This window comes from Giraffa tippelskirchi, chromosome 8 (assembly GCF_054371585.1).
Source record: "Giraffa tippelskirchi isolate mGirTip1 chromosome 8, T2T-mGirTip1v1.2.pri, whole genome shotgun sequence".
In the NCBI taxonomy this organism is placed as follows: Eukaryota; Metazoa; Chordata; class Mammalia; order Artiodactyla; family Giraffidae; genus Giraffa; species Giraffa tippelskirchi.
Window position 1 is genome coordinate 145,684,618 of NC_137282.1, and position 27,572 is coordinate 145,712,189.

At 41.1% G+C, this 27,572-nt stretch overlaps 4 protein-coding genes across 15 annotated transcripts in view; 3 read left to right on the forward strand and 1 right to left on the reverse strand.

Annotated features, from left to right (window-relative positions):
• SLC17A1 (solute carrier family 17 member 1) overlaps positions 1–27,572 on the forward strand; it is a 215,238-nt gene that overhangs the window by 103,573 nt on the left and 84,093 nt on the right. For 3 of the 10 annotated variants that reach the window (XR_014062747.1, XR_014062743.1, XR_014062741.1), the window contains exon 14: positions 18,187–18,267. The exons of the other annotated variants lie outside the window; for them this stretch is intronic. The gene's annotated coding sequence lies outside the window, so the exon portion shown is untranslated. The remainder of the gene's footprint in view (positions 1–18,186; positions 18,268–27,572) is intronic. 10 annotated transcript variants of the gene reach the window in all.
• On the forward strand, positions 618–8,467 carry LOC145518220 (histone H2B type 1-A). The gene is made up of 2 exons (XM_081522142.1): positions 618–6,879; positions 7,018–8,467. The coding sequence occupies exon 1, from the start codon at positions 3,673–3,675 to the stop codon at positions 4,054–4,056; it is 384 nt and encodes a 127-aa protein (XP_081378268.1). The 5' UTR covers positions 618–3,672; the 3' UTR covers positions 4,057–6,879; positions 7,018–8,467.
• On the reverse strand, positions 11,115–12,004 carry LOC145518221 (histone H2B type 1-A-like). Its single transcript, XM_081522143.1, has one exon. The coding sequence runs from the start codon at positions 11,496–11,498 to the stop codon at positions 11,115–11,117; it is 384 nt and encodes a 127-aa protein (XP_081378269.1). The 5' UTR covers positions 11,499–12,004.
• The window catches only part of LOC145518219 (histone H2A type 1-A), a 60,667-nt gene continuing 44,962 nt past the window's right edge, over positions 11,868–27,572 (forward strand). Inside the window, exons 1-2 of one of the 3 annotated variants that reach the window (XM_081522141.1) lie at positions 11,868–11,984; positions 12,090–13,944. In XM_081522141.1, coding sequence (XP_081378267.1) covers positions 11,904–11,984; positions 12,090–12,299 — 291 coding nt within the window. In that variant the 5' untranslated portion in view covers positions 11,868–11,903 and the 3' untranslated portion in view covers positions 12,300–13,944. Of the gene's footprint in view, positions 13,945–27,572 lie in introns of those variants that run through there. The other 2 variants (XR_014062761.1, XM_081522139.1) reach the window with 2 other exon arrangements.

A 27,572-nucleotide genomic window follows, 5' to 3' on the forward strand; every position in this document is an offset into this window, starting at 1 on the left:
GCACCTGGTTGAGTTCTCCGTGTTATACAGCAACTTCCCACTAGCTATCAATTTTACATATGGTAATGTACAGGTTTTAATCCTACTCTCTCAATTCGAACAACCCTCTCCTTCCCCTGCTATGTTCACAAGTCTGTTCTTTATGTCTACAGAAGCCACAGCTTCTTACAAAAGTAAACATTGGCTATTTGATCCAGCAATTGTACTCCTAGGTATTTATCCAGAGGAATTTATATATACATTCATTCACACACACAAAATATTTATAGCAGCTTTACTCACAATTGCCAAAAATTGGAAACTAAGATGTTATTCAATAGGTGAATGGATAAATACACTATGTTATACCGATACAATGGAGTATTACTCAGTGATAAAAAGAAATGAACTATCAAGCTATGAAAAAGCAGGGACGAACCTTAAATGCACACTTCTAAGTGAAAGAAGTCAGTCTAGAAGACAACATACTATATGGGTCAAACTAATGACATCCTGGAAAAGGTAAAACTATAGAGACAGTAAAAAGGTCAGTGGTTGTCAGGGTTTGATAGTGGGAGGGGGCTGGGATGAATAGGTGGAGCACACAGGATTTTTAGGGCAGGGAAACCACACTATATGATGCTATAAGGTGGATACACGACATTATGCATTTGTCAAAATCCATGGAACTGTACAACATGAAGAGTGAACCCTAATATAAACTATGGACTGTAGTTAATAATATATCAGTAGTTGTTCAATAATTATGATAAGAAAAAGTCTGCTAACAGTAATCACTAGTTTTCCACTAAGAAACAAAAACTATTCAGTTAAACATACTAGCAAATGTTAAGTGCCTCCTGAGTTTAACATAAGACTTTATTTTCCCTTTGTTTGGTTTTATTCAGCATTGAAAACAGCCTTACATTCTTGTTTGGTAATCTTTCTAATGTGTTGCCAAAATTAGTTATTCATATTTAATGGAGATTTATGGATTATTTAAAATTTATATTGCACTGCATTTAGTAGCATGCTTTCTTCATTAAATTTTATATTTTTTCAAAAATATAAATGAAAATTTTTTTCACAATTTATAACCATTTCATTAGCTGTAGATTTATCTTTTCCTTAAATGTCTAAGAGAACACACTCTCGGAAGCCTAATCTTTAAGGATGGTAGCTCATTGATGACTTTTTTCCCCATTTATCTTAGTCCTCACTGCTTTCTAGGTTTAATTTAAGCAATTTATAATTTTTCAGAAACTCTTACATTTCATCAGTATTTTTTAATATGTTAACATAGGTTTTAAAAACTATGTTCTTAGAATTTTTAAACACTTTAATTCTATGTATAGGTTTGGGTCTACTTTTATCGACAAAAATAATGTTCAAAACCTTTTTAACTTTGCAATTGTTTAAGGAATTTTCAAGTTATAAACATGTAGATGTTTGTTTTGTGTTGTGTTTGGAAATTTTTTAAGATCATTTCTTAATTTTTTAATTGGAGGATAACTGCTTCACGATGTTGTGTTAGTTATGCTGTATAAAATGTGAATCAGCTGTAAGTATACATATATCCCCTCTCTCTTGAACCTCCCTCCCTGAAAATTTTTGATATGAGCGATGACATTTTTCCTGCCCTATCAGAGAACAAAGGATATCACAGTCATCAGCAACTGCAGTCGCCACAGAAGGTTGATGAGTCCTGAGAGGACTCAGGAAGGAAAGAATGGCTGCCATCTAACAGCCATCATACTGCAGCCACACCCTACAGTGAGCCCTGAGGAAGCTTAGGATATGGGGGAAAAAATGGGATACTGGCCTCAGAAAGCTGAGGTATATATCAAAGGGATGATTTCACTGAGCCCAGACTATTGCATCTTCCCATGCATAGAAAAGGGCTAATGAGATATCTGGTTTTCTTTAATAATTTTTAATGTTCAGATTACATGCCCTTTGTTGCAAAACTTCTATATAACCTGGCTCCTCCCCTCATCTCCCAGGAGCGGTTCTCTCAGGGTTACTTGAGATGCTGTCTCTGGGGCCTGAAGTCCGAAAAAGTCCCACCAAATAAAACATAACTCTCAACTTTTAGGTTGCAAAAACTTACTCTTAAAAAAAAAAACAACTTATTTCTTAAGTTGACAGATGCTTTCATTTTTGTACAAGAATTTTGAATTTGGCTGCTTTCCTGTTTGTCAGTTGTCTCTGGGTGTTTACTCATATGCAGTGCTACAGATCAACAAAATATTTTGCTTCACTTTCAGTGGTTAAATCTGTTGAATTCAGTGCCTACTGTTTCTGAGTAATTGGTGGTAGAAAGCTATTTAGTCATATTACTTACCAAGTGTAATATTGATATTAGTACTTTACCATCAAAATGGTATGTCAAAATAAAAAATCTTATCCCATACGTTAAGAAATCAACCTATTATTTACTGTTTTTCACGTAAAATTACCTGTCAAATAGTTATGTCTTATTTTTTGGCTTGACATGTCACAGCTTTCAGGATATAGAATCATCCTAGAACTCTTGGAAATCCCTTACTAGAAAGCATTTGAGAGAAAAAGCTGCTGTGATGCATGTTGGTTTGCTAGTTGCTTGGTGAACATTCTCTCCAAACATAAGCCAAAACTTGCTCTTTTCCCCAAGAAGAATGGAATCTCTAACCCTCCCACTCCCCTAATTCCCCCAACACCTCCCCCCTTACCCCCCCGCCCCCCCATGCCCACGCCCACGCCCACGCCCACCAGGAGCCTCCTCTGTCTACTCCCAAAATATAAAAATATTCACTCAAGATCACAAGTTTTGTGAAAATTGTGATACATTTACTGCTTCAGAGGTTGTGGGCCAGTTCTTTTTTATTGCTAGTCAATCAGTTACTTGCTTTGGATTTTTTTTTATAAACCTAAGCTCTTTCTCAGAAATTGTAAAGGGCTCTGCAAAGAGCCTTTGGTTTCAGTTTGGTACTCTTCCAACTCTCTTCAGACGTTCAGGTCGTTTGCTTAGCTTTACAACTTGGAAAGTGTTGCTTGCACTGGACCTTGTGGTGGTGACTCTCAAGTCTTCTTGGGCAGCAGCACAGCCTGGATGTTAGGTAGGACATCACCCTGCGCGATGGTCACGCCGCCCAGCAGCTTGTTGAGCTCCTCATCATTACGGATAGCTAATTGCAGGTGACGCGGGAATGATGCGTGTCTTCTTCTTGTCTCTGGCCGCATTGCCCGCCAGCTCCAGGATCTCGGCCATCAGGTACTCCAGCACTGCTGCCAGGTACACGGGTGCACCAGCCCTAATGCGTTCTGCGCAGCTGCCCTTTCGGAGCAGGCGATGGACTCGGCCCACAGGGAACTGCAAGCCCGCTCTGGATGACAGGGCTTAGCACGTACTTTACCACCCTGCTTTCCAGGACCAGACGTAACTAAAAATGAAGAGCTGTTATAACGGAAAAAAATTACCGTTAGGGCAGGTGTGGGGGTCTATTTATAGTCTCAGGTAGGTTGTGATTCGCTGATTGATACTCTTGTGTCAAATCAGAGTACGTTACTGGAATCACTTTATTTACATACACACACCAATTATCCAATCAGATGTGAGCTGCCCAACGGGGCATCTGAGCGCAGTACCTATAAATACCGCAGTTGCGTTGAGTCAGTGCTAGTCTTTTGCCATCTAGGAGTTGTGTGACTACCATGCCAGAGCTGACTACAAAAGGCACTACCATTTCTAAAAAAGGCTTCAAAAAAGCTGTAACTAAAACCCAGAAGAAGGAAGGGAAAAAGCGGAAGAAATGTCGAAAAGAGAGCTATTCAATTTATATCTACAAGGTGCTGAAGCAAGTTCACCCAGATACGGGCATCTCTTCAAAGGCCATGAGCATCATGAATTCGTTTGTCAGTGACATTTTCGAGCGCATCGCAGGCGAGGCGTCGCGCCTGGCACATTATAACAAGCGCTCCACTATCACGTCCAGGGAAATCCAAACGGCTGTGCGCCTGCTGCTGCCTGGGGAACTGGCCAAGCACGCCGTATCCGAGGGCACCAAGGCTGTCACCAAGTACACTAGCTCAAAGTAAAGTTTCCGCCATCAGACGTTGTAAACCCAAAGGCTCTTTTAAGAGCCACTTAAGTTTCTAAAGGGCTGTAGGCTTTTTGTTTGGCTGGTTAATATATGCAGGCAGGCTCTATCACTAGCATGAAAAATGATTAACATCCATTTTATTTCACTCCCCAGCTGTAATACGGTTAAGAAACATGCAGGTAATTTGCTAGTCCCAAGTGACTAGTAATCAGTAAGTGAAGTCTCTGATCTCAAGACATGTCAAAGAAGGGAGCTCTTGAAATGTGTTTTCAGGGAGGTTTTATGGTTGAGTGCCATGAGGAACATGGCTTGACCTTCTCTCGTATGTCTATTTCAAGTTTGTTTCTAATCGGGTGTTAGTGAAAGGGATCTGAAAAGTGGAAAGATTGAGATAGTAGCCACATGTGACATGGGAGCATTAAGGCCATTTTGCTTCTTTGTATTTTCTGCATTGTGTGAAAATTCTGGATTAGGCCAGATGCCCTACAGCTGCTGAAATTTCGAGTTCCTGAGTTTCTTGGTCTGGTGATGTCATCTGGATAATATTAACATTAATATTTTATTGTTTGTATTTAGAAATTTATTTTAAGAGGATGTATATAGGATCAGGAAGATCTCCTGGAGAAGGGAAAGGATACCCACTCCAGTATTCTGGCCTGGAGAATTCTAAGGACTGTATAGTCCATGGGGTTGCAAAGAGGAGGACACGACTGGGCGACTTTCATTGTCACTTTCATATAGGATCAACTAGATTTTCACAGAAAATAATACAATAAAAGCTAAGACAGATGACATATAAATCAGATGGCAGAATTCTGCTAACAATCCAATTGGGATCAGATAACTAAATCTTCATTAGCTGTTAGACTAATGATTTTAAGATTCCTTCATGGAGAAAGCCAGTTCTGCAGCCACAGAATACTGGAGTTACTGGGGTATCCCACTCAATTCATGCAAGTGTATCTGCTCTTGACACACATCTTGATCATCATTTTTTTTTTTTTCACTGAAACAATTTCTCTCATTACTTCTGCTATCAGTCCTCTAGTGTAATTTTGAAGAATTTGTAAGAATTTGTAGTGGGTCAAATGATAACTAACCTCTTCAGAATGAATTTCTCATTAGGAAAGTCCACTTATTAGCTTCCTAGGGCAGCTACAAGTTACCAAAAACTGGTTGACGTAAAACAAAAATATATTCTTTCACAGTTTTGAAGGCCAAGAAGCCCAGTATCAATGTCAGTAGGGCTGGTTCCTTGTGGAGGCACCAAAGGAGAGTCTGTTCTATTTATGTCTCTTACCTGGCCTCGGGTGGCAGCTGACAATCTTTGGTGTTCCTTGGCTTGCAGCTGCGCCACTCCAACCTCTGCCTGCCTCAGTTTTCATATGGTCCTCTACTTTGCAGCTCTGATGCCCCTCTCCCTTCTCTCATAAGGATACCCTAAATTTTACCAGGATAATCTCAAAATTCTTAACTACACCCTATTTCCAAACAAAGCTCACAGTTAGGTATCAGAGGTTAAGACTTGGACATATCCTCTTGCAGGACACAATTCAGCCTATTACACTTCACATATTACCAAACAGATCTTAAGGTTTAGCTTAACCTTGACTCACAAAATTTACATCACACTATCTGGACAGAAGTATTATAGAGTAAATTAAAGAGAATACAAAGCCTTCCTTAGGCACCTAATTATCTCGCTCCTTCATAGTCAACTGAAATGACCTTGTGTGTTTATGTCTGCCTCACTAAACTAGAATGGAAACAATGAGAGTAAGGACCTCCTCTCTTTCTTACACACACATGCACACACACAGTGAATGTTTGAAGACTGAAAAAAAGGGCAACACAAATTTTAAAAACTTTTTTTGGAAAACAAAATAAAGAAAAACAACAAAATTCATAATCACCTATCCGTGACTTGCCCTGAACTGAAGAGTTAGCAATGTTGGCCTGCCAGAACCATGCAGTAAGGGCTTTATGTGGTCTAGCTCCCTCTAGCCCTGCTCCCTGGATTGGTTTTCCTTGCCCTGTAGACCTCAAAGACCCATTTGAGATGAGAATACAAAGTTTCCTTTTTGAGGACTACACCAGCAATTTCTCCTTTTCTTGATTCAGAGCCATTATGGTGGCTTTAGGGTAATTACAGCATCTGGGTTTCTAAACAGGCCTCATTGCTCTGCCCTTTTTCCAGGCCTCATCTTACTGGCATCCATTATGTTCTGTTTTGTGGCACAGAAGAACCACAGCTTAGAATCAGGGAGAGACAGCAAATATCTCCCCTGCTTCCAGGGCAAATCTCAGTGGGTAACCATTGCAATGATTTTAGGGTGAAGTTAACAGCTAGATGGTGCTTGGGGAGGATAGCACTTAAAGGATCTGCTTTTCTCAGTTCTCAAACCAAACATTATTATATTTAAAGCAGAACCCTAACTTTGCCATAGTCCTTTTCTCAGAAAATTCTGTCTTGCCAACCCTGTATGACTGACAGATTGAGATCTGAGTGGAAAAAAATTTTTTTTCTGTGGTTTCACGTGAATTGTCTTAAACTAAAGTTGTACTCTTATTTTTCTGACATAATTAACATAATTAAGAGATCTTCAGAGCCTGCAAACCCAACCCAACTGCCTGTGTTTGTTTCACCAAGTTCCGTAAAGCTGGTCCTTGGTCTGCATCTGGTCTGCATCTCTGACAGGAGAGTTTGACCAGCTGCTTTCCCTTTCTATAATTTGCAAGCTCCTAGTAGGAAATGAAGGAATCTGTTTTTCCCAGGATCTCTCTCATATTAATGAAAATTCAGAATTTTACAGAACATGTGGGAATAAAGTGAAGCATGGCTCAAAGGAAAAATGATAGATTTAATTAATTAGAAAGTATATATGCATGCTCAGGGCTGGGGCAATGGAATGACCCAGAGGGATGGGATGGGGAGGGAGGTGGGAGGGGGGTTCAGGATGGGGAACACATGTAGACCCATGGCTGATTCATGTCAATGTATGGCAAAAACTACTACAATATTGTAAAGTGATTAGCCCCCAACTAAAATAAATAAATTTATTTAAAAAATAAAAAAAATAAAGGGAAGTATATGAAAGCTGAAAAAAAAAAAGTATATATGCAAGTAGTCCTTCAGGTAGTATGGAAATTGTAAAACTGGCTATGCAAAGCAGCCTTAATAATGGGAAAAATCATGATTGTTCCCTGATCTTTAAATTTTTTTTTATCAAAACATTAAAAACTCTTACCATCTATCAAACATATAAAGGGAAGTGAAAAAGTATTAAAGACATTGCAATTTTAAATATTAAAACAGTGAGAAGTGTCATTTCTTTTTTGAAAACTGACCAAGAGTAGTTGGATGGTGCTGCTTTCTTCAAGTTTGAATTAGCTTCCAACATTTTATCCTTTGCATTTTTAGTGCCATGAAATATCTCTGAGAATTCCTTTAATATGAAGTATTTTGCCAATGCCACTTTCTTTGGAACTTCCTCTTCATCACAACCATTTTCTACATTTATGTAAATTGGCTTTCACAGAGTTCCTCCGGTTGCACAGCTAGAGTCAATAGTGACAGTGTCAACATTCCCCATCAACTATTACTTTAATAACTCCATTTATGTTTGATTGAAATCCCACTTCCAGGATTATTACTTTTTTGTTGTTTTGTTCTACTTTCATTTTGTTGACTATTGACTTTTGTCATGTACCTTTATCACTGGGAGACAAGGAGGCAGCTAAACTACTATGCTTTCTATTTGTGAGTAAACTGAGTAACGTGCAATGACCAGTTGCTAACAAGTTTTATCAACGTGCAATGACCAGTTGCTAACAAGTTTTATCATTAAGTATTTTTAATTAGTATTTTTTATTGAAATGTAGTTGATTTACAATGTGTTAATATCTGCTGTACAGTAAAGTGGTTCAGTTATACATATATATGTACATTTTTTAATATACTTTTCCATTATGGTTTATCATAGGATATTGTATATAGTTCTATGTGCTATACAATAGGACCTTGTTGTTTATAACAAAGTTTAAAATAAGTGACATAATTATGTGACTAAACATGGTTTGTATGTGTTGTTTGTGCAATAACTTGTGAGCTAAAGAGCCAGCAGTGAAGTTTGTAGTTTATGCAATCATATACTCACCATTAATGACATTGGAACTGTGTTTTGGGGCAGTTGGTGTTATTTAACTAAACCATGGTAAGTGCATTCATTTACATCAAAATTGTGCAATCTAAGGCCTGTCACTACAAAAGGAGCATACTGCTAAAAAAAAGCTAGGAAAAACAAAAATAACATGAACCAGTGGAAGCAGAAAGGATAAACAATGAAAAAGAGAAAAATAATTAGGAAAAAGAAAACAGTAAAATTAATAAATGCAGAATAAAGAAATAGCAAATAAATACACTTAAAAGGTTAACCAATAACTTTTGTGATTTGTGGAATACACTTAAAAGGTTAACCAATAACTATTGTGATTTGTGGGAAAATGAACACAAATACAAAATTAAGACTAATAAAGGAGCTGTAGTTACAAAGACAGTGGAAATAATCTTTAAAGAATTTTCTGGCAAAGTATAATTTCCAAAAGCTTATTACAAATTATTAGCAACTCATAATAGAAAAATAGAGAAAACTGTCAAACTGGCATTTGAAAAGGGGCTCTAGGTACAAACTGTTTCAAAAAGGGAAGTTTACCAGAGTTTTAAAAAAAAGAGAAATCCCAAAGTTGTTCAGTTTCAGAGTATTAAAAGGGCAACTATCCTCCATACTATCTTTATGAATTGAATAAAAATATGTACACATTGCACACATTAAAAAATGAGATAAATTTAACCTACAATATTGAAGCATAAATTGTAAATGATAACGATGGCAAGCAGAACCCAACAGAACAGTAAATGAGCAACATAGGAGGCCCAAGCAAGAGTTTATGCAAGAATGACTATTAGGAAGTTTATTAAAATGACATTAACTCATATCTTAAGAGACAAAGTCTATGCTTTTTCTTCAGAGATGCTCTAAAGATGTTTTATAAATTTCAACATGCATTCTTGACTTAACGATTCTCAGTAGATAGAGAATTCTTCCTCACTGTATGATATTAGATAGAGAATTCTTCCTCACTGTATGATAATGAGGAATAGTGCACAGATCTTCAGCAAAGTGAGGGATAAAACAAGCATGGCCACCCTACTTAACATCTTTATGAAGCTACAAAGCGCTGAAATCAAGGGAAAGAAATTAGAAGTGAACTAACTGAAAAGAAGCAGTAAAATGTTTACTATTTTCAGACATCATTGCAAACATGTAAAACCCAGCAGAATTGTATCAGAATGCCAATAAGGAAATTAGGTCAATTCAATAAGATATAAAAACATGCACAAAAATCAGTACTTTCATATAAAATAAAATGCTGGAAGATGTGAATAGGGAAATACACTGTGGAAAGAAAAGTTATCTAGAACTACATTTAATTTAAAAATATGCCACGTGTATTAAACTTGTCCTCATCAACGACAAGGTTCCAATTTCCCTTAAGGTGAATGACTCCGGCAACCTCTGGGACTAGGGTGTTACCGTAAAGGGAGTTGAGAGGAAATCCTCTGAGGAGGCTTTCATTAGTTAATTGGAAACCCAAATAAATTTAGTCTTCTGACCTGTGTGAACACTTAGAACTGTGACCAGCTTGAGAGTAAAGCCAGGGTCGGGAAAAGGGCAGTAAGACTATAGGGCCATGCACCCAGGGCTCTAATCAATGTTACCGCTGATGTTTTTTCAGTATTTGTCTGCTGAGCAGAGCCCAGATGGTTCAGTAATACAAGGCACATTTTTATTGATTCATCACACAACATGCTGCTGCTGCTTAGTCGCTTCAGTCGTGTCCGACTCTGTGCGACCCCATAGATGGCAGCCCACCAGGCTCCGCCGTCCCTGGGATTCTCCAGGCAAGAACACTGGAGTGGGTTGCCATTTCCTTCTCCAGTGCATGAAAGGGAAAAGTGAAAGTGAAGTCGCTCAGTCGTGTCCGACTCTTAGCGACTCCATGGACTGAAGCCTGCCAGGCTCCTCCGTCCATGGGATTCTCCAGGCAAGAGAGTACTGGGGTGGGGTGCCATTGCCTTCTCACATAACATAAACACCCACAAATAATCATGCCATCATTTAGGGAAAAAAATCAAAAGGAGGTTGTTGCTGTTTCCTAGTCAATTTTGGGTAGCCAGGTTGTTGGATTACAATATAGGTGATGGCAGTATTCCCACATTCCAGGGGTAATAGGCACTGAACAGCATATAAGGGTGTGGCATTAGGGCCAAAAAGCCTACGTGCTTAACCTTTAGAATCAGGCTGGCCCAGAAGGTCCCAACTTCCTCAGGCACCAGCAGTGGAAAAAAGCTATCTTTAATGTATTAATGTTCTGTTCCTTTTATCACACTCCCTTTCTAGATCTCTGCACAGCTTTGGGCCTTTCATAGAAAGTTTTTTTAAAAAGTCATTCATAGAAACGAAAACCTAAATAGCCTTCCTGACTCCCATTATTCTGAGAAACTTTGTTTTACGTTGTATACCATCAAACTTTTCTGAATTTATAGGGGCCTTGTTGAGCACACTGGTTACACAGTAATACCTATGTTTAACCGAAACTTAACTATCAACTGAAACCTCTCAGCCCCAACTTTTTGCAACTCCATGGCTGTAGCCCACCAAGCTCCTCTGTCCACGGAATTCTCCAGGCAATACTGGACTTAATTAAGTATCCATTCACTTCTCCAGGGGGTCGACCTCAGGTCTCCCACATTGCACGAGGAGTCTTTAACCATCTGAACCCCCAGGGAAGGCCAAGAATTCTGGAGTGGGTAGCCTAGCCTTCACCAGGGGAACACTCCGGACCCAGGAATCGAACCGGGGTCCTCTGCAGCAGATATTTACTAGCTAGCTACCGTAAGGTGAATTACGGAGCCCACAGCTTTTTCAAGTGTGTCTTAGGTGGCTCTGAAAAGAGCCTTTGGTTTATTGGAAAATAATTACTTCTACAAGTTTATTTGGAGCTGGTGTACTTGGTAACAGCCTTAGTGCCTTCGGACACAGCATGCTTAGCCAGCTCTCCAGGCAGCAGCAGGCGCACAGCTGTCTGGATCTCCCTGGACGTGATGGTTGAGCGTTTGTTGTAATGGGCCAGGCGCGACGCCTCGCCGGCAATACGCTCGAAAATATCAGTAACAAAGGAATTCATGATGCTCATAGCTTTTGATGAGATGCCGGTATCCGGGTGAACTTGTTTTAAGACTTTGTAGATGTATATTGAATAGCTCTCTTTTCTGCATCTCCTGCGCCTTTTTCCTTCTTTCTTCTGAGTTTTTGTAACAGCTTTTTTAAACCCTTTCTTGGCGATAGTAGCACCCTTTGAAAGCAACTCCGGCATGGCTAGTATCAGCAGCTCTATCAGTGTTATCAGTTCTTTTTAGTGTTATCAGTTCTTTTCAGCGTTAGCAGCTCTTTATAGTTCAAACAACCTTTTACAGTATTAACACGCCAAAAAAAAAACAACAAACCGTTGCAACGCACGCCGACTAATCAAAACGCTTTGTGGGTGGAAAGAGTGGTATTTATAGGCACGGCGCTCAAGTGACGTGTCAAGAGGCCAAGTCTGATTGGATACCTGGGAGTGTCGTGTATGTAAATGAGGCGATTTGCTTGCACTTTGCTGATTGGCTAGACGGCCATCAGCCAATCAAAAAGCAAAGCACAACCTACCGTCAGGCTATAAATAGGTCCAGTAGGGTCCGTTACAGGTTTTTGTGTGGGTATTACCAGACTGTTTTAGGTGATGTCGGGTCGCGGGAAGCAAGGTGGCAAGGCTCGTGCTAAAGCGAAAACTCGCTCTTCCAGAGCAGGATTGCAGTTTCCCGTGGGTCGGCTCCACCGCCTTCTCCGTAAAGGCAACTATGCCGAGCGCATTGGGGCAGGTGCGCCAGTATACTTGGCCGCGGTGTTGGAGTACCTAACGGCTGAGGTCTTAGAATTAGCAGGTAATGCATCACGTGACAACAAGAAGACCCGCATCATTCCGCGCCATTTGCAGCTGGCCATCCGTAATGATGAGGAGCTTAACAAGCTGCTGGGGCGTGTGACTATCGCTCAGGGTGGCGTCCTGCCCAATATCCACGCTGTGCTGCTACCCAAAAAGACCGAGAGCCACCATCACAAAGTACAGAGCAAGTAGTCAGCGCAGAAATGCCAGTGAGCAATCAAAATATCCGGTGAAACGACAGCAACCAAAGGCTCTTTTCAGAGCCATTCAAATATATCAGTGAGGGCTGTGGCCTAGACTCGGTCTGTAAATTGTGCAGTTTTCCAGTAACAGACTGCCAAAATCTCCAGTAACCACAACTTTTGTACTATAGAAGTATTTGAATGTTGATTCTAACACCTGAGATTCTTTGAAGCTGTTTGCTTGTGGGCCCTCAAGATGCTTATCAGGTGAGAAGAGCAAAGCTTCATTCTAATACTTTTTATGGCTCACTTTGGTGAGTATTTGACGATCTGACTTAACACATGCCTAGAAGATGTCTTAAAATGTAATGTCCATCAAAAATCTTAATGGCATATGTTGGGGGGAGAGGGATACTAGTATCTCTAGAGTAGGAATATATCACATGATGTGTCGTTGAAATTATTACGGAGTCTTGGTCAGATTTTTCAAGAGATTTAGCCTCTACGAAACAGTGGCTTCACTTGATCTGTGTTATAAACACCAAGAAAAACTGGAAAGCAAGTGAACGATTGTCAGACTTACAGAAGATTCAGCAGTTTGCCCTATTTCAAGGAGAAAGTCACTAGTTATTTTTTTGTAAGTCATTTTAGACACTTGAGAGCTACACGTAAGACATACAGAGGCAGGTACGAAAAAAAGTATAGAGTTCTGTAAGAAGTTAAAAGATGAAAGTAAACTTCCATATGTTGATGAGGGACGATCAAGTTATGAAAAAGCCTATCAGGTCTTGAATTAATGTACGCAGATGAGGCATGCAATTGAGGAGGGCACAAAAGGAAGGGGAAATTTTGAAAACTGAAAAGGAAAAAGGAAATTCATACAGATATGTTGAACAAAATATATGTTATATATATGTCTAGATTATGTTTAGAACGTGGTATTAAAAACTTTAAAATGTGAAAATTTAACATCCAAGAATGCTGATGTGATTGGCTAAATGAGGCATATGTGAAAAATTTCCAAAACAGAAGAATTAACAAATAAAATAGATGGTCCTCCATCAAGCAGCTGGAACTTTACTCCCCAGATTAAAGTGGAGCATGCAAAAGCCAGGGAGAATGCGAGTGACTTTACAGAAACCTGGAACACTACTTCAGATGATCAGTGTTAACATCAGTGATAAACCACGCTGTTTGCATATGCCCTTAATACGATGTGTTGAGAAGGGCAATTCACTCATCTAGTCTTCCAACAACCCATAATCTCAGTCTCAACATGAGAAAAACATCAGACAAATCCAAGTTGAGGAACATTCTTTAGAATATGAGTCCTCAGAATTACCAAGATCATCAAAAACAAGGAAATTCTGAGAAACTGTCAGCCCAGAGCAGTTAAGGAGACATTATAAGTAAATGCCATATAAAACAACCTGGGGATTAATCAGCATATAGTTTATAGTCAGCATCCGTCCCTATTCAAGGTTCCTTCACATCCACAGATGCAACAACAGACTGCATAGCACTGTAATGTTAACTATTGAAAAGTATTTGCATACAAATTCAAACTCGAGTTGTGCAAGAGTCAACTCTATTTTGTGTTGGATCCTGGGACAGAAAAACAGCATTAGGTAAAATCTAATGAAATAAAAAGAAAATTTAGAGTTTAACTCACAGTAAAGTGCCAGTGTTAGCTCTAGCTTGTGACAAATGCATAAATGTTCACAATAGAGGAAACAGAGGTATATGGGAATTATCTAACTTTTATGTTAAATCTAAAATTATTCCAAGTTAGAAAGCTTATTGAAAAAAAATAAATACATTTTTTATTAAATTAGGAGAGAGTCCCAAATCCATAAACAGATGAAGAAATTTTAGTAGACTCAACTCTTAAGCAGAAAGCATGAGTGGCTCTGAAAAGAATCTCTGGTTTTCAGATGTGTCCTTGTAAAAGCTCTCTTATAGGTGTTTTATTTGGTGACAAGACATAGTGCCTTGCACACAGTGTAGTTGGCAGATTCCCCAGGCATCAACGGGCAGTAGCTCTCTGGAATTCCCTGTAGAGGATAGTCAGTCTATCATAATGAGCCAGGCAGATGGATTCACCAGCAATGTGCTCAAAAGTCAAAAACAAGTTCGGTATTCACATAGAGATCCCAGTGTTGGGGGTGAATCTGCTCTAAGACCTACCTTGTGGACCTTAAGTGTAATAGCACTGTCTGTGACATTTCTGGTGCTTCTTGCCTTTCTTTTCATCTTAATGGTGGCTACTTGCAGCCTTTCTTGGCCATGACACCAAACTTTGGGAAAGACTGGGAAATAAGAGACACAACCATCAGCTACCTTGAGAAAAGAAGAATAGCAGGTTGCAAAGCCACAGAGCTTGTTTCTACACTGTGTAGTCAAATAAGGCGTTGAATAAAACTCAGTTTCTGATTGGAATAAAAGCAAGAGGCAAGTGAATGCAAATAAGATGTGCTGAGCTGTGCTGAGTTGCTCAGTTATGTCCGGCTCTTTACGACCCCATGGATTGTCGCCTGCTAGCCTCCTCTTTCCATGGAATTCTCCAGACATGAATACTGGAGTGGGTAGCCATTCCCTTCTCCAGGGGATCTTCCCAACTCATAGATGGAACCCAGGTCTCCACATTGGAGGCGGATGCTTGACTGTCGGAGCCACCAGGGAAGCCCACAAATAAGGTATCTCAGGTCAACTCTGATTGGATAGTACTCATACTTACATCAACCACTCAGAAAGCAGAAGGCTATCACCAACGGCCTTGCTCAAGAGCGTTTGAATGGGGGTGCCTACTGTTGCTCAATTTTGTCAACTTCAGTCTCAGATTCTTTTGAAAGAGACTGTTTTAATCAAAGTTTAAATTTCCAAAGGAATGGATCTGGCCCAGTTTGAATCATATGTCCACTCGCTGTCCATCAGTAGTAGTCAGAGGAGAATTAATCTGAAAACAATGCATTGTAATTAACACATTAATGTGTTAGGAGGATTATTTATTTTCAGTTTCCCTGATGCTGAACAGTATTTACTTGTCTGTTTTAAAAACCCTGTCCTGTGGCCAAAAGTGGTTCTTACCTACCGTTTGAGCAACTGAAAGTGACTCATTGCTATTCAAGTTATTAGCCTGATCTAATTTCTATTTTTTCTTTTTTTTAATGGTGAAGTGAGGCATTATTTCATGTTTGGTGGTTTTTTTTGTTTTTTTTTTACTTTTTTACCTCCTGGTTTTAAAGACTACCATTATGTAAGTACTTGTTGTCAAATGGTAAAAGTTGCCTTTTGTACTCTTCAGAGTCAACCTATGGGTTCTCTTTTTTCAAATGCACTTCTTAATACTTTTTTCCCTTACAATGAAGTTCTATTTGAGTTACATGAAATTAAATGGTTATATAGAATATCTATAAACGATGTGAATATATGTTTAAGGTGACATGTCCCTTGATTTTTTCAAATCTCTTATAGCTTTCACACATGTTTAATGGGGTTTATATCCCAGTGCTCTTCTTTTTTATTTTATTGTAGGGGCATATTAAAAGGGCCTTTTTATTATGTTTTATGACTTTTTTATAGATAGAAACTTACTGTTTTATACTGTAATTTTGTATTTAGCTTTCTTATTAAATTCTGTCACTTACATTTTCTAACTTTTTTCCCCTAGGGTTTTCAAGTAGGCAAGAAAATCATATAATGTCGCTCCTATAGTTTTCAATAGTTAACTTCCTTGGCTAAAGTAATTGTCTGATAGTTGGGAATGATAATAAATAAATGTGGTGACTGGGGGTTTTCTCCTCTTACTGATTGTTATAATCAGAATGATCTGATATTGGTGCAGTTTTTGGATAGTTTCTCCTATTTCCTTACCACCCATCCCTCAGGCAATTTGTGTTGCTTGACAGTGACCACTGTACATGTGGACGGTAGACTTACTGGTTTCCAGTTGGTATTTCCCCTCAGTACTGGTTTGATTACTCTAACAGAAAGTATAATTCACAGATAGAGGCTTGCTGTGTTTGACTTTGTAAGATATCAGTGCCCAGTATGGTCTCTGGAATTGGAGAGGTAAAAACCTGCATTCTCATGGGGGGAGTGCCCAGTTTCAGCGTCAAAAGGACCTTCCTGGCCAGAGGGCAAGAGGAGACTGAAAAAAGAAGTGGACCACTCCAGATTAATGGGCGGCAGTTTTAATAAGCAAAGGAACTTATGTACGAGGCTTCTCTTGTGCAGCTACAAGACAAGCCAATCCCTGCACCTGTCCACCAGAATCTTGTTTATATAGCAGTCTTACCAGGGTTCAGCCAGGAATATAGTCCAGATAGTCTTACTAACACATTACTCTCTCAAGGCTGCATCCTTGAAGGGGCTCCTAGTTCAGGGATAGTGGGTAGAATGTTCATTTCAAGGACAGGGGAGGATTGAGGAGCCTCCAGTTGCCTGGGTCCAGTTCAGGGGTCAACTGATGTGGTCACATCCTCTCGATGACCTCCGTCAACATCTCTCAACTACTCTTAGCTTAGTTGTGGGATCTGGCTCCTGCCTACCTCACTGGGCTCTTTTCTTATCATGGTCTCCCATTGTGTTGTCATATCAATACACTTGCAGTTCCATGAATTTAATTCACTTTTGTCTTTCTTAGTTGTATCCCCCCACCCCCCCCAAATGTTCTTCCTGCCCATCTTTATTTAGATTCTATAAATCATTCAAGATTATGGTCTTATAATAATATTTCATTATTTCAATCAATGCTGAAATGTACACCTACAAGCAAATAGCTGTTGCCTCCTTCTGAAGTAGTTGCCTTAAACTATTTCTAGATATAGGATGATTAGATCAAAGAGTGTACATGATTTGACAGCTTTGTCTGCATATTGTTAAATTATTCCTCCAAATGGTTACATCCAAAAGACCACAGCAAAGCATGAAAGTATATCTGTTTTATTTTGCTCTCAAAGAATTTGGTGTTTCTTAGATAAAGATTTGCTTGAGGGTTAGTGTCAAGTGCTACCATATTATTGTTTTAATTTGGATTTCTTTTTATCATTGGGAGACTGAACATTTACATTCATATATGTGTGTGTGTGTGTGTGTGTGTGTATACATACATGCATGCATGCTAAGTCACTTCAGTTATGTCCAGCTCTTTACAACCCCATGGACTATAGCCCCGCAAGGCTTCTCTGTCCATGGGATTCTCCAGGCAAGAATACTGAAGTGGGTTGCCATGCTCTCCTCCAGGGGATCTTCCCGACCCAGGGATTGAACCTGCATCTCTTAATGTCCCTGCATTGGTAGGCGGGTTCTTTTGCACTAGTGCTGCCTGGGAAGCCATACACACACACACACACACACACACACACAACATTTGTTTTTGCCAGTTAGTCTTATCTTGTGAAATGTCTCTTTGGGTCCCTTAAAAAATAATTTAAACAATAAATTCACATTCACTGTTCTCTAACATTATAAGACTTAGGTTATGTTCAACCCTTAATGGAATATTTGTGAAATCTGAAGAAACCAATTTTACAATGTAATCAATAAGAGCCAGTTGGAATTTTTAAATTGCCTCTTGACGAACATATTCCTCATTAACTTGAAATGTGGTCACACATGAGCTCCTTTATAAGCAGACAGACTCTTAGCTGACACCAGAGGGAGCCAGTAGGCACTCCACGTCAAAATATATCCAATTTTTAGTGCCTTTCTGAAATGACACTGGAGAAAATGTATAGTGAAATTATGAATACTGTACTTAACAGTCCTAGGGAGAAAAACAGACATCTTGCTTAAAATATACATTCAGGCTTCAACTTTCCATGAACTAGGAAAGATATAAAATAAGAATGGTGATTAAGAAAACAACTGTAAAACACTCATAAACGTCTTTACAGATCTTGTTTTATTATTTCTGTCTCCTGTGAGCCTGGGAATCAGACAAACCTGCTTCACAACCCTGCTCTGCTACTTCTAAGGTGAGCGGTCTTAATCTCTCTGCCCCTCAGTCTCTTCCTTTGCACACTGTATAATAATACCTACCTCACAGGGTTTCTGTGAAGGTTAAATTGTGTATCACATCAATAAAGAATCTGAAGTGAAGTGAAGTCGCTCAGTTGTGTCCGACTCTTTGCAACCCTGTGGAGTGTAGCCTACTAGGCTCCTCCATCCATGGGATTTTCCAAGCAAGAGTACTGCAGTGGGTTGCCATTTCCTTCTCCAGATCTTCCCAACCCACAGGATCGAACCCAAGTCTCCCGTATTGTAGGCAGATGCTTTACCATCTGAGCCACGAGGGAAGTCCAATAAAGCATCTGGCACATAGCAAATGGTTCAGATATATTACCTCTCTTCTTCCATCTAGTGCAGAGGTTCTCGATTCTGGGTGATTTTGCCACCCAAGGGACATTTGGCAATAGCTGGAGACATTTATGGCTCATGAAACCTGGGGAATGAAGCCCTAAGTCAGTATCCTGAGTTTGAATCTTGGCTCCACCCCTTTCTGCCTGGGTGATCTGGAAAAAAATCTCTTGATAGCTCAAACCTCTTTCCCCATCTATGGCATTAAAGGAAGAATCCCTTGTGAGGTTTATGTGGACTTCAGCCAATAAGTGCTTTACAAGCATCACCTGTAATTCTCTCCTTTGCTTGCTGGGTCCTGCCTCACAAAGAAGGCCAAGCTTAAAATTTACCACAGAATTACTGTTATATGTCCCTAAGCTGCCAGCCAGAGGCAGGTGAATTCACACTTATTGAACATCTACGATGTGAGGATTCTGTATTCAACACTTCAAGCCCATTGTTTAAGATGCAAAAATAGAAAATCAGTAAAAGGCAGCCAGGGGGCTGATCCAAGGAGCTGCCTACTTTTTTGCATTGGAGGAAGAGTAAGTGACTAAAATGTAACTGATGGCTTCCTAGGCCCTAGAATGTAAAAGTTAATTTAGTTTCCATTTTTGGTTCACCTGCTCTGCTCACCTCAAAACTTACTTAAAGGAGGAGGCCGCAGAGGAATGAACTAGATGCCTAGGAAGGGGGAGATAGATTGACATGCGGAAAGGTTGAAGAAAGGAAATCCTCGTAGTGGCTCAGCAGTGAAGAATCTGCCTGCAATGCAGGAGATGCAGGAGACGCAGTTTCAACCCCTGGGTCAGGAAAATCCCCTGGAGGAGGGCATGGTAACCCACTTCAGTATCCTTGTCTGGAGAATCCCATGGTCAGAGAAGCCTGACAGGCTATATAGTCCATAGGGTCACAAAGAGACATGACTGAAGTGACTTAGCACGTACAGGGGCTTTTCCTCCAGCAGCAGAGATTCCAGGGCTGAGAACAGAGCTGTAAGTGCACAGCCCTTTCTGCTCCCTCCTCCTCCTCTTGGCTTCTCTCTTCTCCTGAGCCGACCCTCTCTGTCCATCTACCTCTCTGTCTGGTCTGCATATGTCTACCTGCAGGTCTGCCTCTCCCAGGCTCAAGCTTATCAAGCGTAGTTGATTGTGGTGAACACTGACAGAAAGAACTCATGAAACTCGTGGGCAGCCTGTTTTCTACTCCCTGTTTTGGGGCAGGGAGTTGAGCGTTACATTCTCATAGTTAATGAATTTAATCTAGTGGGGGGGGGCGGGGCCTGTTTTTCTCAAAAAAAAAAAGTGTAAATGAAAATATCAAAAAATGGTTCAAGGGACTAGCGAAAATGGGAGTGATTTTGGTTGATTTGACCTTGGGAATACCCAAGCACAAGTTCTGCAGGTGGGGCTGCTGGTTTAGTTCCTGAAGAGTTTTCAACACAGGGTACTTACCCAAGGAGAGATGAAAAGATGAGGCAGCCAAGCACAAAGCCTCCTTCACTTATCTGCTTGGGACTCAAGGGGAGTTTTATATTGAGAATCTACATCTGTTAAAGGTCATCACCTACCCTAGGGCATGTGAACCAGGCCTGCCAGCCCCCTGGTGACAGCCTGTTTGAGCTAATTGCAGGCTGTCCTCTTCAGCAGCTCTTTTTGACTGAACAAGTGCTGCCTTTTCCACCCCGGCTTAATTTGGAGTTACCCAAATGCTGCCATCCCGATGCAACAGCTGAGAGTGGTTTTCAGATAATTACGCTGCAAAGCGATATCGTTAGCAATATTAGTGCTTGTCGGCAGATTACTATAATTGTGTCTATGGTAATCAGTGCTGACTCAGAATGACACAGATTTATAAAGAAGACAAAAAAGTGTGTGCCAAGCAAGGATTGCCAGCCATCCTCTCCTTCCCCCATTAAATGTACAACAACATTCCCCCTCAGTTCTACCATCTGCACTCACATAACTGAGAAATAAAATTTTGTTTTACTGTCTAGGAGAAAATAATCATTATTTTTTGATAGAATGAAGTCAGGCTTCCTCATTATTTAAGCTAACACTGTGCAACAGAGGAGGACAATGGAAGGATGTGAGGGTAGGTCTCAAGTCTCACAGTCTAGACTGGTCTTGTCCTGAGGTGGAGAAGACCACTGCCAGTTTGGGGAATTTGGGAAGGCCAGATTTCTCCAAAATTATCCTTCCAGCTGATGACAGAAGTCTGAAATGCCTTTAACCAGGGACAAAGCCTCTCATACTAGCAGCAAGAAATGAGGTTGTCTCTAAATAAATTATTTTGCTAAAATGTCCTAACAATTTATGAGCTTATTCTTTCATTAACCCCCACTTCGCAGGAAGTTTAGAGAAGTGAAATCACACAGCTAATTGTATGATAGTAGCCAGGATACTCAGGTGGTGCTAGTGGTAAAGAACCTGCCTGCTGATACAGGAGTCGTTAAGAGATGCAGGTTCAGTCTCTGGGTCAGGAAGATCCCCTGGAGGAGGGCATGGCAACCCACTCCAGTATTCTTCTAGAAAATTCAATGGACAGAGGATTCTGGTGAGCTACAGTCCATGGGGTCACAAAGAGTCAGACACAACTGTACACACAAGCTCCACTTGCATACCTAGCCAGGATAAACCTAATACGTTCTGACTCCTGACCCCACCTGACTGTTCTGCACCCCTGTTTTACACTAACATCACAAATGAGTGGCACCAGATTCTTCCCCAAGACCTGGGAACAAGGAGAAAATGTGAGAGAAGAATGTGCTTCTGAAGCAAAAGGCCCCTCAAAGGGATAATAAAGATGGAAATGGGTGTCCTGTGAACCATGAAGACAAATTCTGTCACTTTCCACTGGTCCTGAGGACTGATTCTGGGTGATGTTTCCCTCCTTGACTTTGAGAGTGTCAGGAGTCCTGTAGGACTAAAGTCCAAGGTCACAGGAGACCTGCACTGGGCACATGCTTTTGGAGACTGACTCCACTTTGACTAAATAGGCCCCACCAGACTTCAGTGACCCTAGCCTGGAGAAAAGGGAATCTCAGTGATTTCTTTTATTGTGGTCATTTTCTTTACAATTTTCCCTTTCCCTTCCCATTTCTCCTCAGATACCTTTCTTTAGTCTTTAATTGACTGGAAACAGTTGCCAGTGAGGAAGAGAAGTATATTGTAAACTATTTGTAGGGATTCCATATTTGTCCAAAAATTGTTCTCTTGCTTCATATCGTGTGGATTATTTTTGGCCCCTATTTATTGGGTTAGCCAAAAACTTTGTTTGGGTTTTTCCATTAAAAAAAAAAAAAAACCTGAAGGAGATTTTGGACAACCCAATACAATACCTGCCTTGTTCTCCCCAACAAAATTCATGGTATAAAAGACTAAATATGAGAGTTCAAATCTTTTGAGATGCTTATTCTCCTTCCTTGATCCTGCAGTAAACCTTTCTGTGCTCCAATGGTCAACATTTTGGGGGGGTTGGCCTCACTCTACATCAGATACACAAACTTGGGCTTGTCAATGCTTCCTACAATAATCTATGCTGATTAAAAACTCTCAGATGGAAAGGAGCAGAGCTTGTGCTTAGGCACTCAGTCATGTCTAACTCTTTATGACCCCATGGACTGTAGCCTACCAGGCTTCTCTGTCCATGGGATTCTCCAGGCAAGAATACTGGAGTGGGTTACCATTCCCTTCTCCAGGGGATCTTCCCGACCCAGGGATCGAACTCAAGTCTAGCACCACTAGCACCACCTGGGAAGCCCATATCGAGTGATTTCAGTCTCTTTTCTTTGGTATTTACCGTGAGTGATGTTCTATGAACTTCCTGGATCTGTGGTTTGATATCTGAAATTAATTTGGAGAAATTCTCAGTCATTATGTTTCAAACATTTCTTCTGTTCCTTTCTCTCTTTCTTTTCCTTCTATTTGCATTACATGTATGTTACACATCTTATAATTGTCCCACAGTCCTTGGGTATTCTGTTTTTGTTTTTAAGTCTCCCCTCTCTTTGCTTTCGGCTTTTAAAGTTTCTATTGGGATATCCTCAAGCTCGGAGATTCCTCAGCCATGTCTCATCTACTAATAACCTATCAAAGGCATTCTTTATTTCTGTTACAGTGTTTTTGATCTCCAGCACTTCTTTTTGGTTCTTTCTTAGGATTTCCCTCTCTCTGCTTACATTGCCCATCTGTTTTTGCATGCCGACTGCTTTATCCACTAGCATATGAATCATTGTTTTAAATTCCGAGTCTGATAATTCCAACATCCCTGCCATGTCTGGTTCTGATGATCTGATGTTTGCTCTTCTCTTCAAATTGACTTCTGATGTTTGGCATGCCTTGTCATTTTTTTCACGGACCACAACTTTTCCGTGGCGGGGTGGGGGTGTGGTTCAGGCGCAAGCAACGCAAGCCAGGGAGATGGAGGGGAGATGGCGCAGGGCTAGTTCAGGTAGTAGGGCGAGTGATGGGGAGCTGATGAAGTTTTGCTCTCCCGCGCCCACCTCGTGCTGTGCGGCCTGGGGGTGGCAAGGAGAGGGCTGTTGGGGACCCCTGATGCACCATAAGCCTGTAGTGATGTGGCCGCGGTGTGGTGCGGGGCAGGAGAAGCACTCTCTAGTCGAGTGATCGGGTCTCGTCCGCTGGTGAGCCTAGGCTTCTGGACTGTGAACTTCACGAGCGTTTCTCGGGTTTTCCCTCAGGAGTTGCATATTTCCCTTCCCCCAAGTCACTTAGGCTCTGATAATACCCAGCAGGTGAGGTTCTGGTTAACTAGTTTCCCCTGCGGACAGGCTTTTTAAAGAAGAGCAAAGTACTCTGGGACATGTCAAAATGGCTCCTTTTCTCCTTCCCTCTGCTGGAAGCAGGAGAGGACTTTTCTTCCATGTTTTCTGAGGGACTCGAGCTGGGCTTCTGGAGGTAAAGCTCACAGTATTACTGGGTCCCCGTGGAGTTTTAACTCTCGAATTTGTCTGCGTGGAGCCTCCAGTAATTGTCAGTTACAGTTCGGCTTCCTGCCCTGCGCAAGGTGCCCAGAGGTAACGCCTTATTTTTGCCTGTCTCTCTAACTTTGGGGGGAGCGGTTTGCTCTGCGTGCTCTCCTCTGTTATGGTTATAGTTGTGTAGGTTTGTCTGGGTTTTTACTTGTTTGAATGGGACTGTGGCTTCCAAGCGCTTTACATGGGGAAACCAGAGACCACCCCCAACTCCCCCACCATCCCAGTTAAAGCAGAGAGCTGCCTGAATAGTCGTAAGAAAAAAGACTAAGGGTATGTGTGGGAGGGGAGAGGGTGGTGGAGAAAAATGCGTAAATTGAGTATATATTACGTTTCAGGTAGTTACGTAATGTGTGTCTTTAGTCCTGACAAAACTCAAATGCTGTGTTTTACTGCTAGACAATCCCCTTCCTTTTTCTGATAAGCAAATGCTCTGCTGTGAAACATTCAGGGTCGTTTAGAAAGGTCAAACTGCACCACCAGCAGTGGACCACCTAGTCAAGGGATCAGCAAACTTCTGTAAAGAACATGAAAAGATGTTCAACAACACTAATTATGAGGGAAATGCAAATCAAAACCACAATTAGATATCATCGCACACTTGTTAGAAGGGCTTTTATCTATTAAAAGGACAAGAAATATCAAATATTGGAGAGAGGACATAGAGAAAAGGGAACTTTCGTACACTATTGGTAGGGAAACCGTGCACTTCTGATTGGGGCTTGAACCCAGGTGCCAGGACTCAAACCCAGCCTAAATCTAGATTGGGGCTTGAATGTAGGATCTTTTAATTAGAATCACTCAAACCTGGTGCCTGGACTTAACTAAGGCTCCCAGGTTCACGTGTGTCAGCCCAGAAGGAATTCAGCAAGAGGCAAAGTGATAGGCAAGAAATAGATTTATTAATATAGGATGCTTGGGAAGGGTGCAAGTAGGCATGCAAGGGGGCTCTGCCCCAAGGATTAAGTAGGCTACAATTTTTATAATCAAAGGAAAGTGGGGGAGGAGGCAAAGACCTTCTTTGCCTCATTTTTGCCTCACCTTCTTCCTCATTTTTCAAGTAGAGGTCTGGGTTACATCACTAGCTCATCCTTCCTATAGGGCAGGAGACCCTATGAGTTCAAACTAGGACTGTCATAGTGCTTATTCAAATCACCAGAAGGATGGTAACATTTTTTTTTTTTAATTAATGACCTGGGAGGTATCTCATGCTTTATAGTTAAGCAAGCCTGCTTTGTTCCACGACTGTTCAGATAGCTTTCCTGAGTGATCATTAACGTACAATGGTCTCCCAAAGTTCCCTAGGTTTCCCTCTCTTTCTGTAATCCCCTACTGGGACTTCTACAACTACCTGTATAACTCTTTTATCCCTATCAGGAGGACTTACAGAAAACAATCTGAAGAATCCTCAAAAAATTAAGAATAGAGTCACCACATGATCCAGCAATTTCACCTCTGGGTATTTATCCAAAGTATATGTATGAAAGTCACTCAGTCGTGTCCAGCTCTTTGTGATCCCATGGACTATACAGTCCGTGGAATTCTCCAGGCCAGAATACAGGAGTGGGTAGCCTTTCCCTTCTCCAGGAGACCTCCCAACCCAGGGATGGAACCCAGGTCTGCCGCATTGCAGGTGGATTCTTTACCAGCTAAGCCACAAGAGAAGCCCAGAAACATCAAAATACTAATTCAAAAAGATATCTGCACCCCCATTTTCACTGCAGCATTATTTAAAGTAGCCAAGATATGGAAACAATCTAAGTGACCATCAATGGATGAATAGCTGAAAAAGGTGGAGTACATATACATAATGAAATACTACTCAACCATGAAAAAGAATGAAATCCTACCATTTGTGACAACTTGGATGGATCTTGAGAGCATTATGTTAAATGAAATGTCAAAGACAAATACCATTTGATTTCACCCATATGTGCAATCTTAAAGGAAAAAAAAAAAAACTCATACAGAAGTCAGTAGTAGTTACTGGAGGGAAGCGGGGGGCATAGGAGAAATGAGCAAAGGAGTCAACTGTATGGTGATGGATGGGAACGGAAACTAGACTTGTGATGATGATTTTGTAGTGTATACAGATGTAGAATTATAATACCGTACACCTGTAACTTAAATATATACACATGCCAGATGGAACAGTTTTTGGCTTTGCAAGACATTCCGTCTCTATCATAACTACTTTACTAGCACAGCATGAAAGCAAACAATCTAAACGAATGAGCATGACCAGGTGGGGCCCACGTGGGGCTAGATTTGGCCCAGGGTTGTAGTTTGTTCACTCCTGATCCTAGACCTGACCAATTGAAGTGCGCTGCCCCTCTGGCCACTGTGACTGACTCAAGGATAGTATATAATCCAAGCCAGACCAACCAGAATATTCCCTGGACATTTCTGTTGAAACGACCAGAAAGGTTGGCCCTGCCGTTAGTTGTAAAGATGTGGATCTGGAGCTGCCAAAGGCTACCTTGGCATGATAGAAAGTTCTGGCTGAGAAATGGAGGGGAGAAAGAGAAATGAGAGAATTACTGGTGTTTCTAGAGTCCTAGTGCAGGGTTCAGATCTTCCTTTATGATTTATAGTTCTATAAATATAGACTAGTGCCCACCATTGTCTGGAAGCTAAGTTGAGTCTGGTTTTGGTTTTACTCTGAGACCCCTTTCTTCCTGGCTAGTTAAAACTTCGCTGGCATTCTTGAGTGTCCCTGTCCTTTCCCATCATTGCATCATGACTCCAGGGCACGTGTGCACACATGTGGAAGGTGTTTGTCATTCGGTCTTCATCCCTTTGTCCACTCTGGTCTGCCGGGCTTCCAAGGCCTGCTGCTTCCCAGACTCTTCTCTGCCTTACTTGGGACACAGGGAGCCTTGATGTGACATGTGACAGTCTCCCCTCCAGGCTCTTGCTGAAGCTGAATCCAGTTCAGCTGCCTACCCTAGAAGCCAAAGCCCTTTTTCCCTTGTTCCAGCAAAGGGAAAGCTTGTTGGGAGTGGGAAGATCAGCTTGCCTCCTGCTTCTCCAAGACTCTCTTTTTTTCCCCCTCAGTCTTCTTCTCCCTTTTACATTTCCACAGACTTTATGAATTCTTAGGCTTTTGGAAGCGAACCCCCACCCTAGACTTACCAGCTAAGACCATAAACCTCCCCTGAGGCTATGGGGGATAGCGAGCTAGTTGTGCATATGTGCTCAGTTGCTTCAGTTGTGTCCAACTCTGTAGGACCCCATGGACTGTAACCCACCAGGCTCCTCTGTCCATGGGATTCTCCAGGCAAGTATACTGGAGCAGGTTGCCATGTCCTCCTCCAGGGGATCTTCCCAACCTAGGGATCGAACCTACGTCTCCTACACTGGCTGCAGGTACTTTACCACTAGTGCCACCTGGAAAGCCCAGAGAGTTGTTTACCTGTTGATAAGTGGCAGGGATGTTCCCCTGAATTAAAACTTCAAAACAATCACCTGGCACCATAGGCATAACAAGCCACATTGGAGCCTGAGGCAAAGGTCAGTAATACTGGTTTTGCCTTTAAACATTTTAGATTGTTTTTTCTTCGTGGGGTTTTGTGTATTACTTAAAAAAAAACACATTGTATTAAAAATAGTATTTTTTTATTACAGAATTTTTTATTTTTTTTACAGTTCCCTAATTTTTTTCTCCCAAGGGTAGTACTTCATGTGCTCTATCCTAGTCCCAACTCTGGCTTGCAGAGACTGCTCCCCAAATGATCACCATAATTATCTTCTGGATGAGAGGAAGGAAGGGCTGAATCTTTGTGACAAAGCTCACTTGAGCCTTGGGTCAAGGCCAGAAGGAGGGGAACCCCCATGCTTGCAACAGCAACTAAAATTCTAATACATTCTAATAGGTAAATGTGGTCTGTGTTTTATAAATGAATTCATATCCTGCTCTGTTACTTACTAGCTTGGAGACATCAG

What these genes read in the sequence shown, in the direction of transcription:
- LOC145518220 (XM_081522142.1), top strand. Translation starts at nt 3,673, where the DNA reads ATGCCAGAGCTGACTACAAAAGGCACTACCATTTCTAAAAAAGGCTTC.
- LOC145518221 (XM_081522143.1), bottom strand. Translation starts at nt 11,498, where the DNA reads ATGCCGGAGTTGCTTTCAAAGGGTGCTACTATCGCCAAGAAAGGGTTT.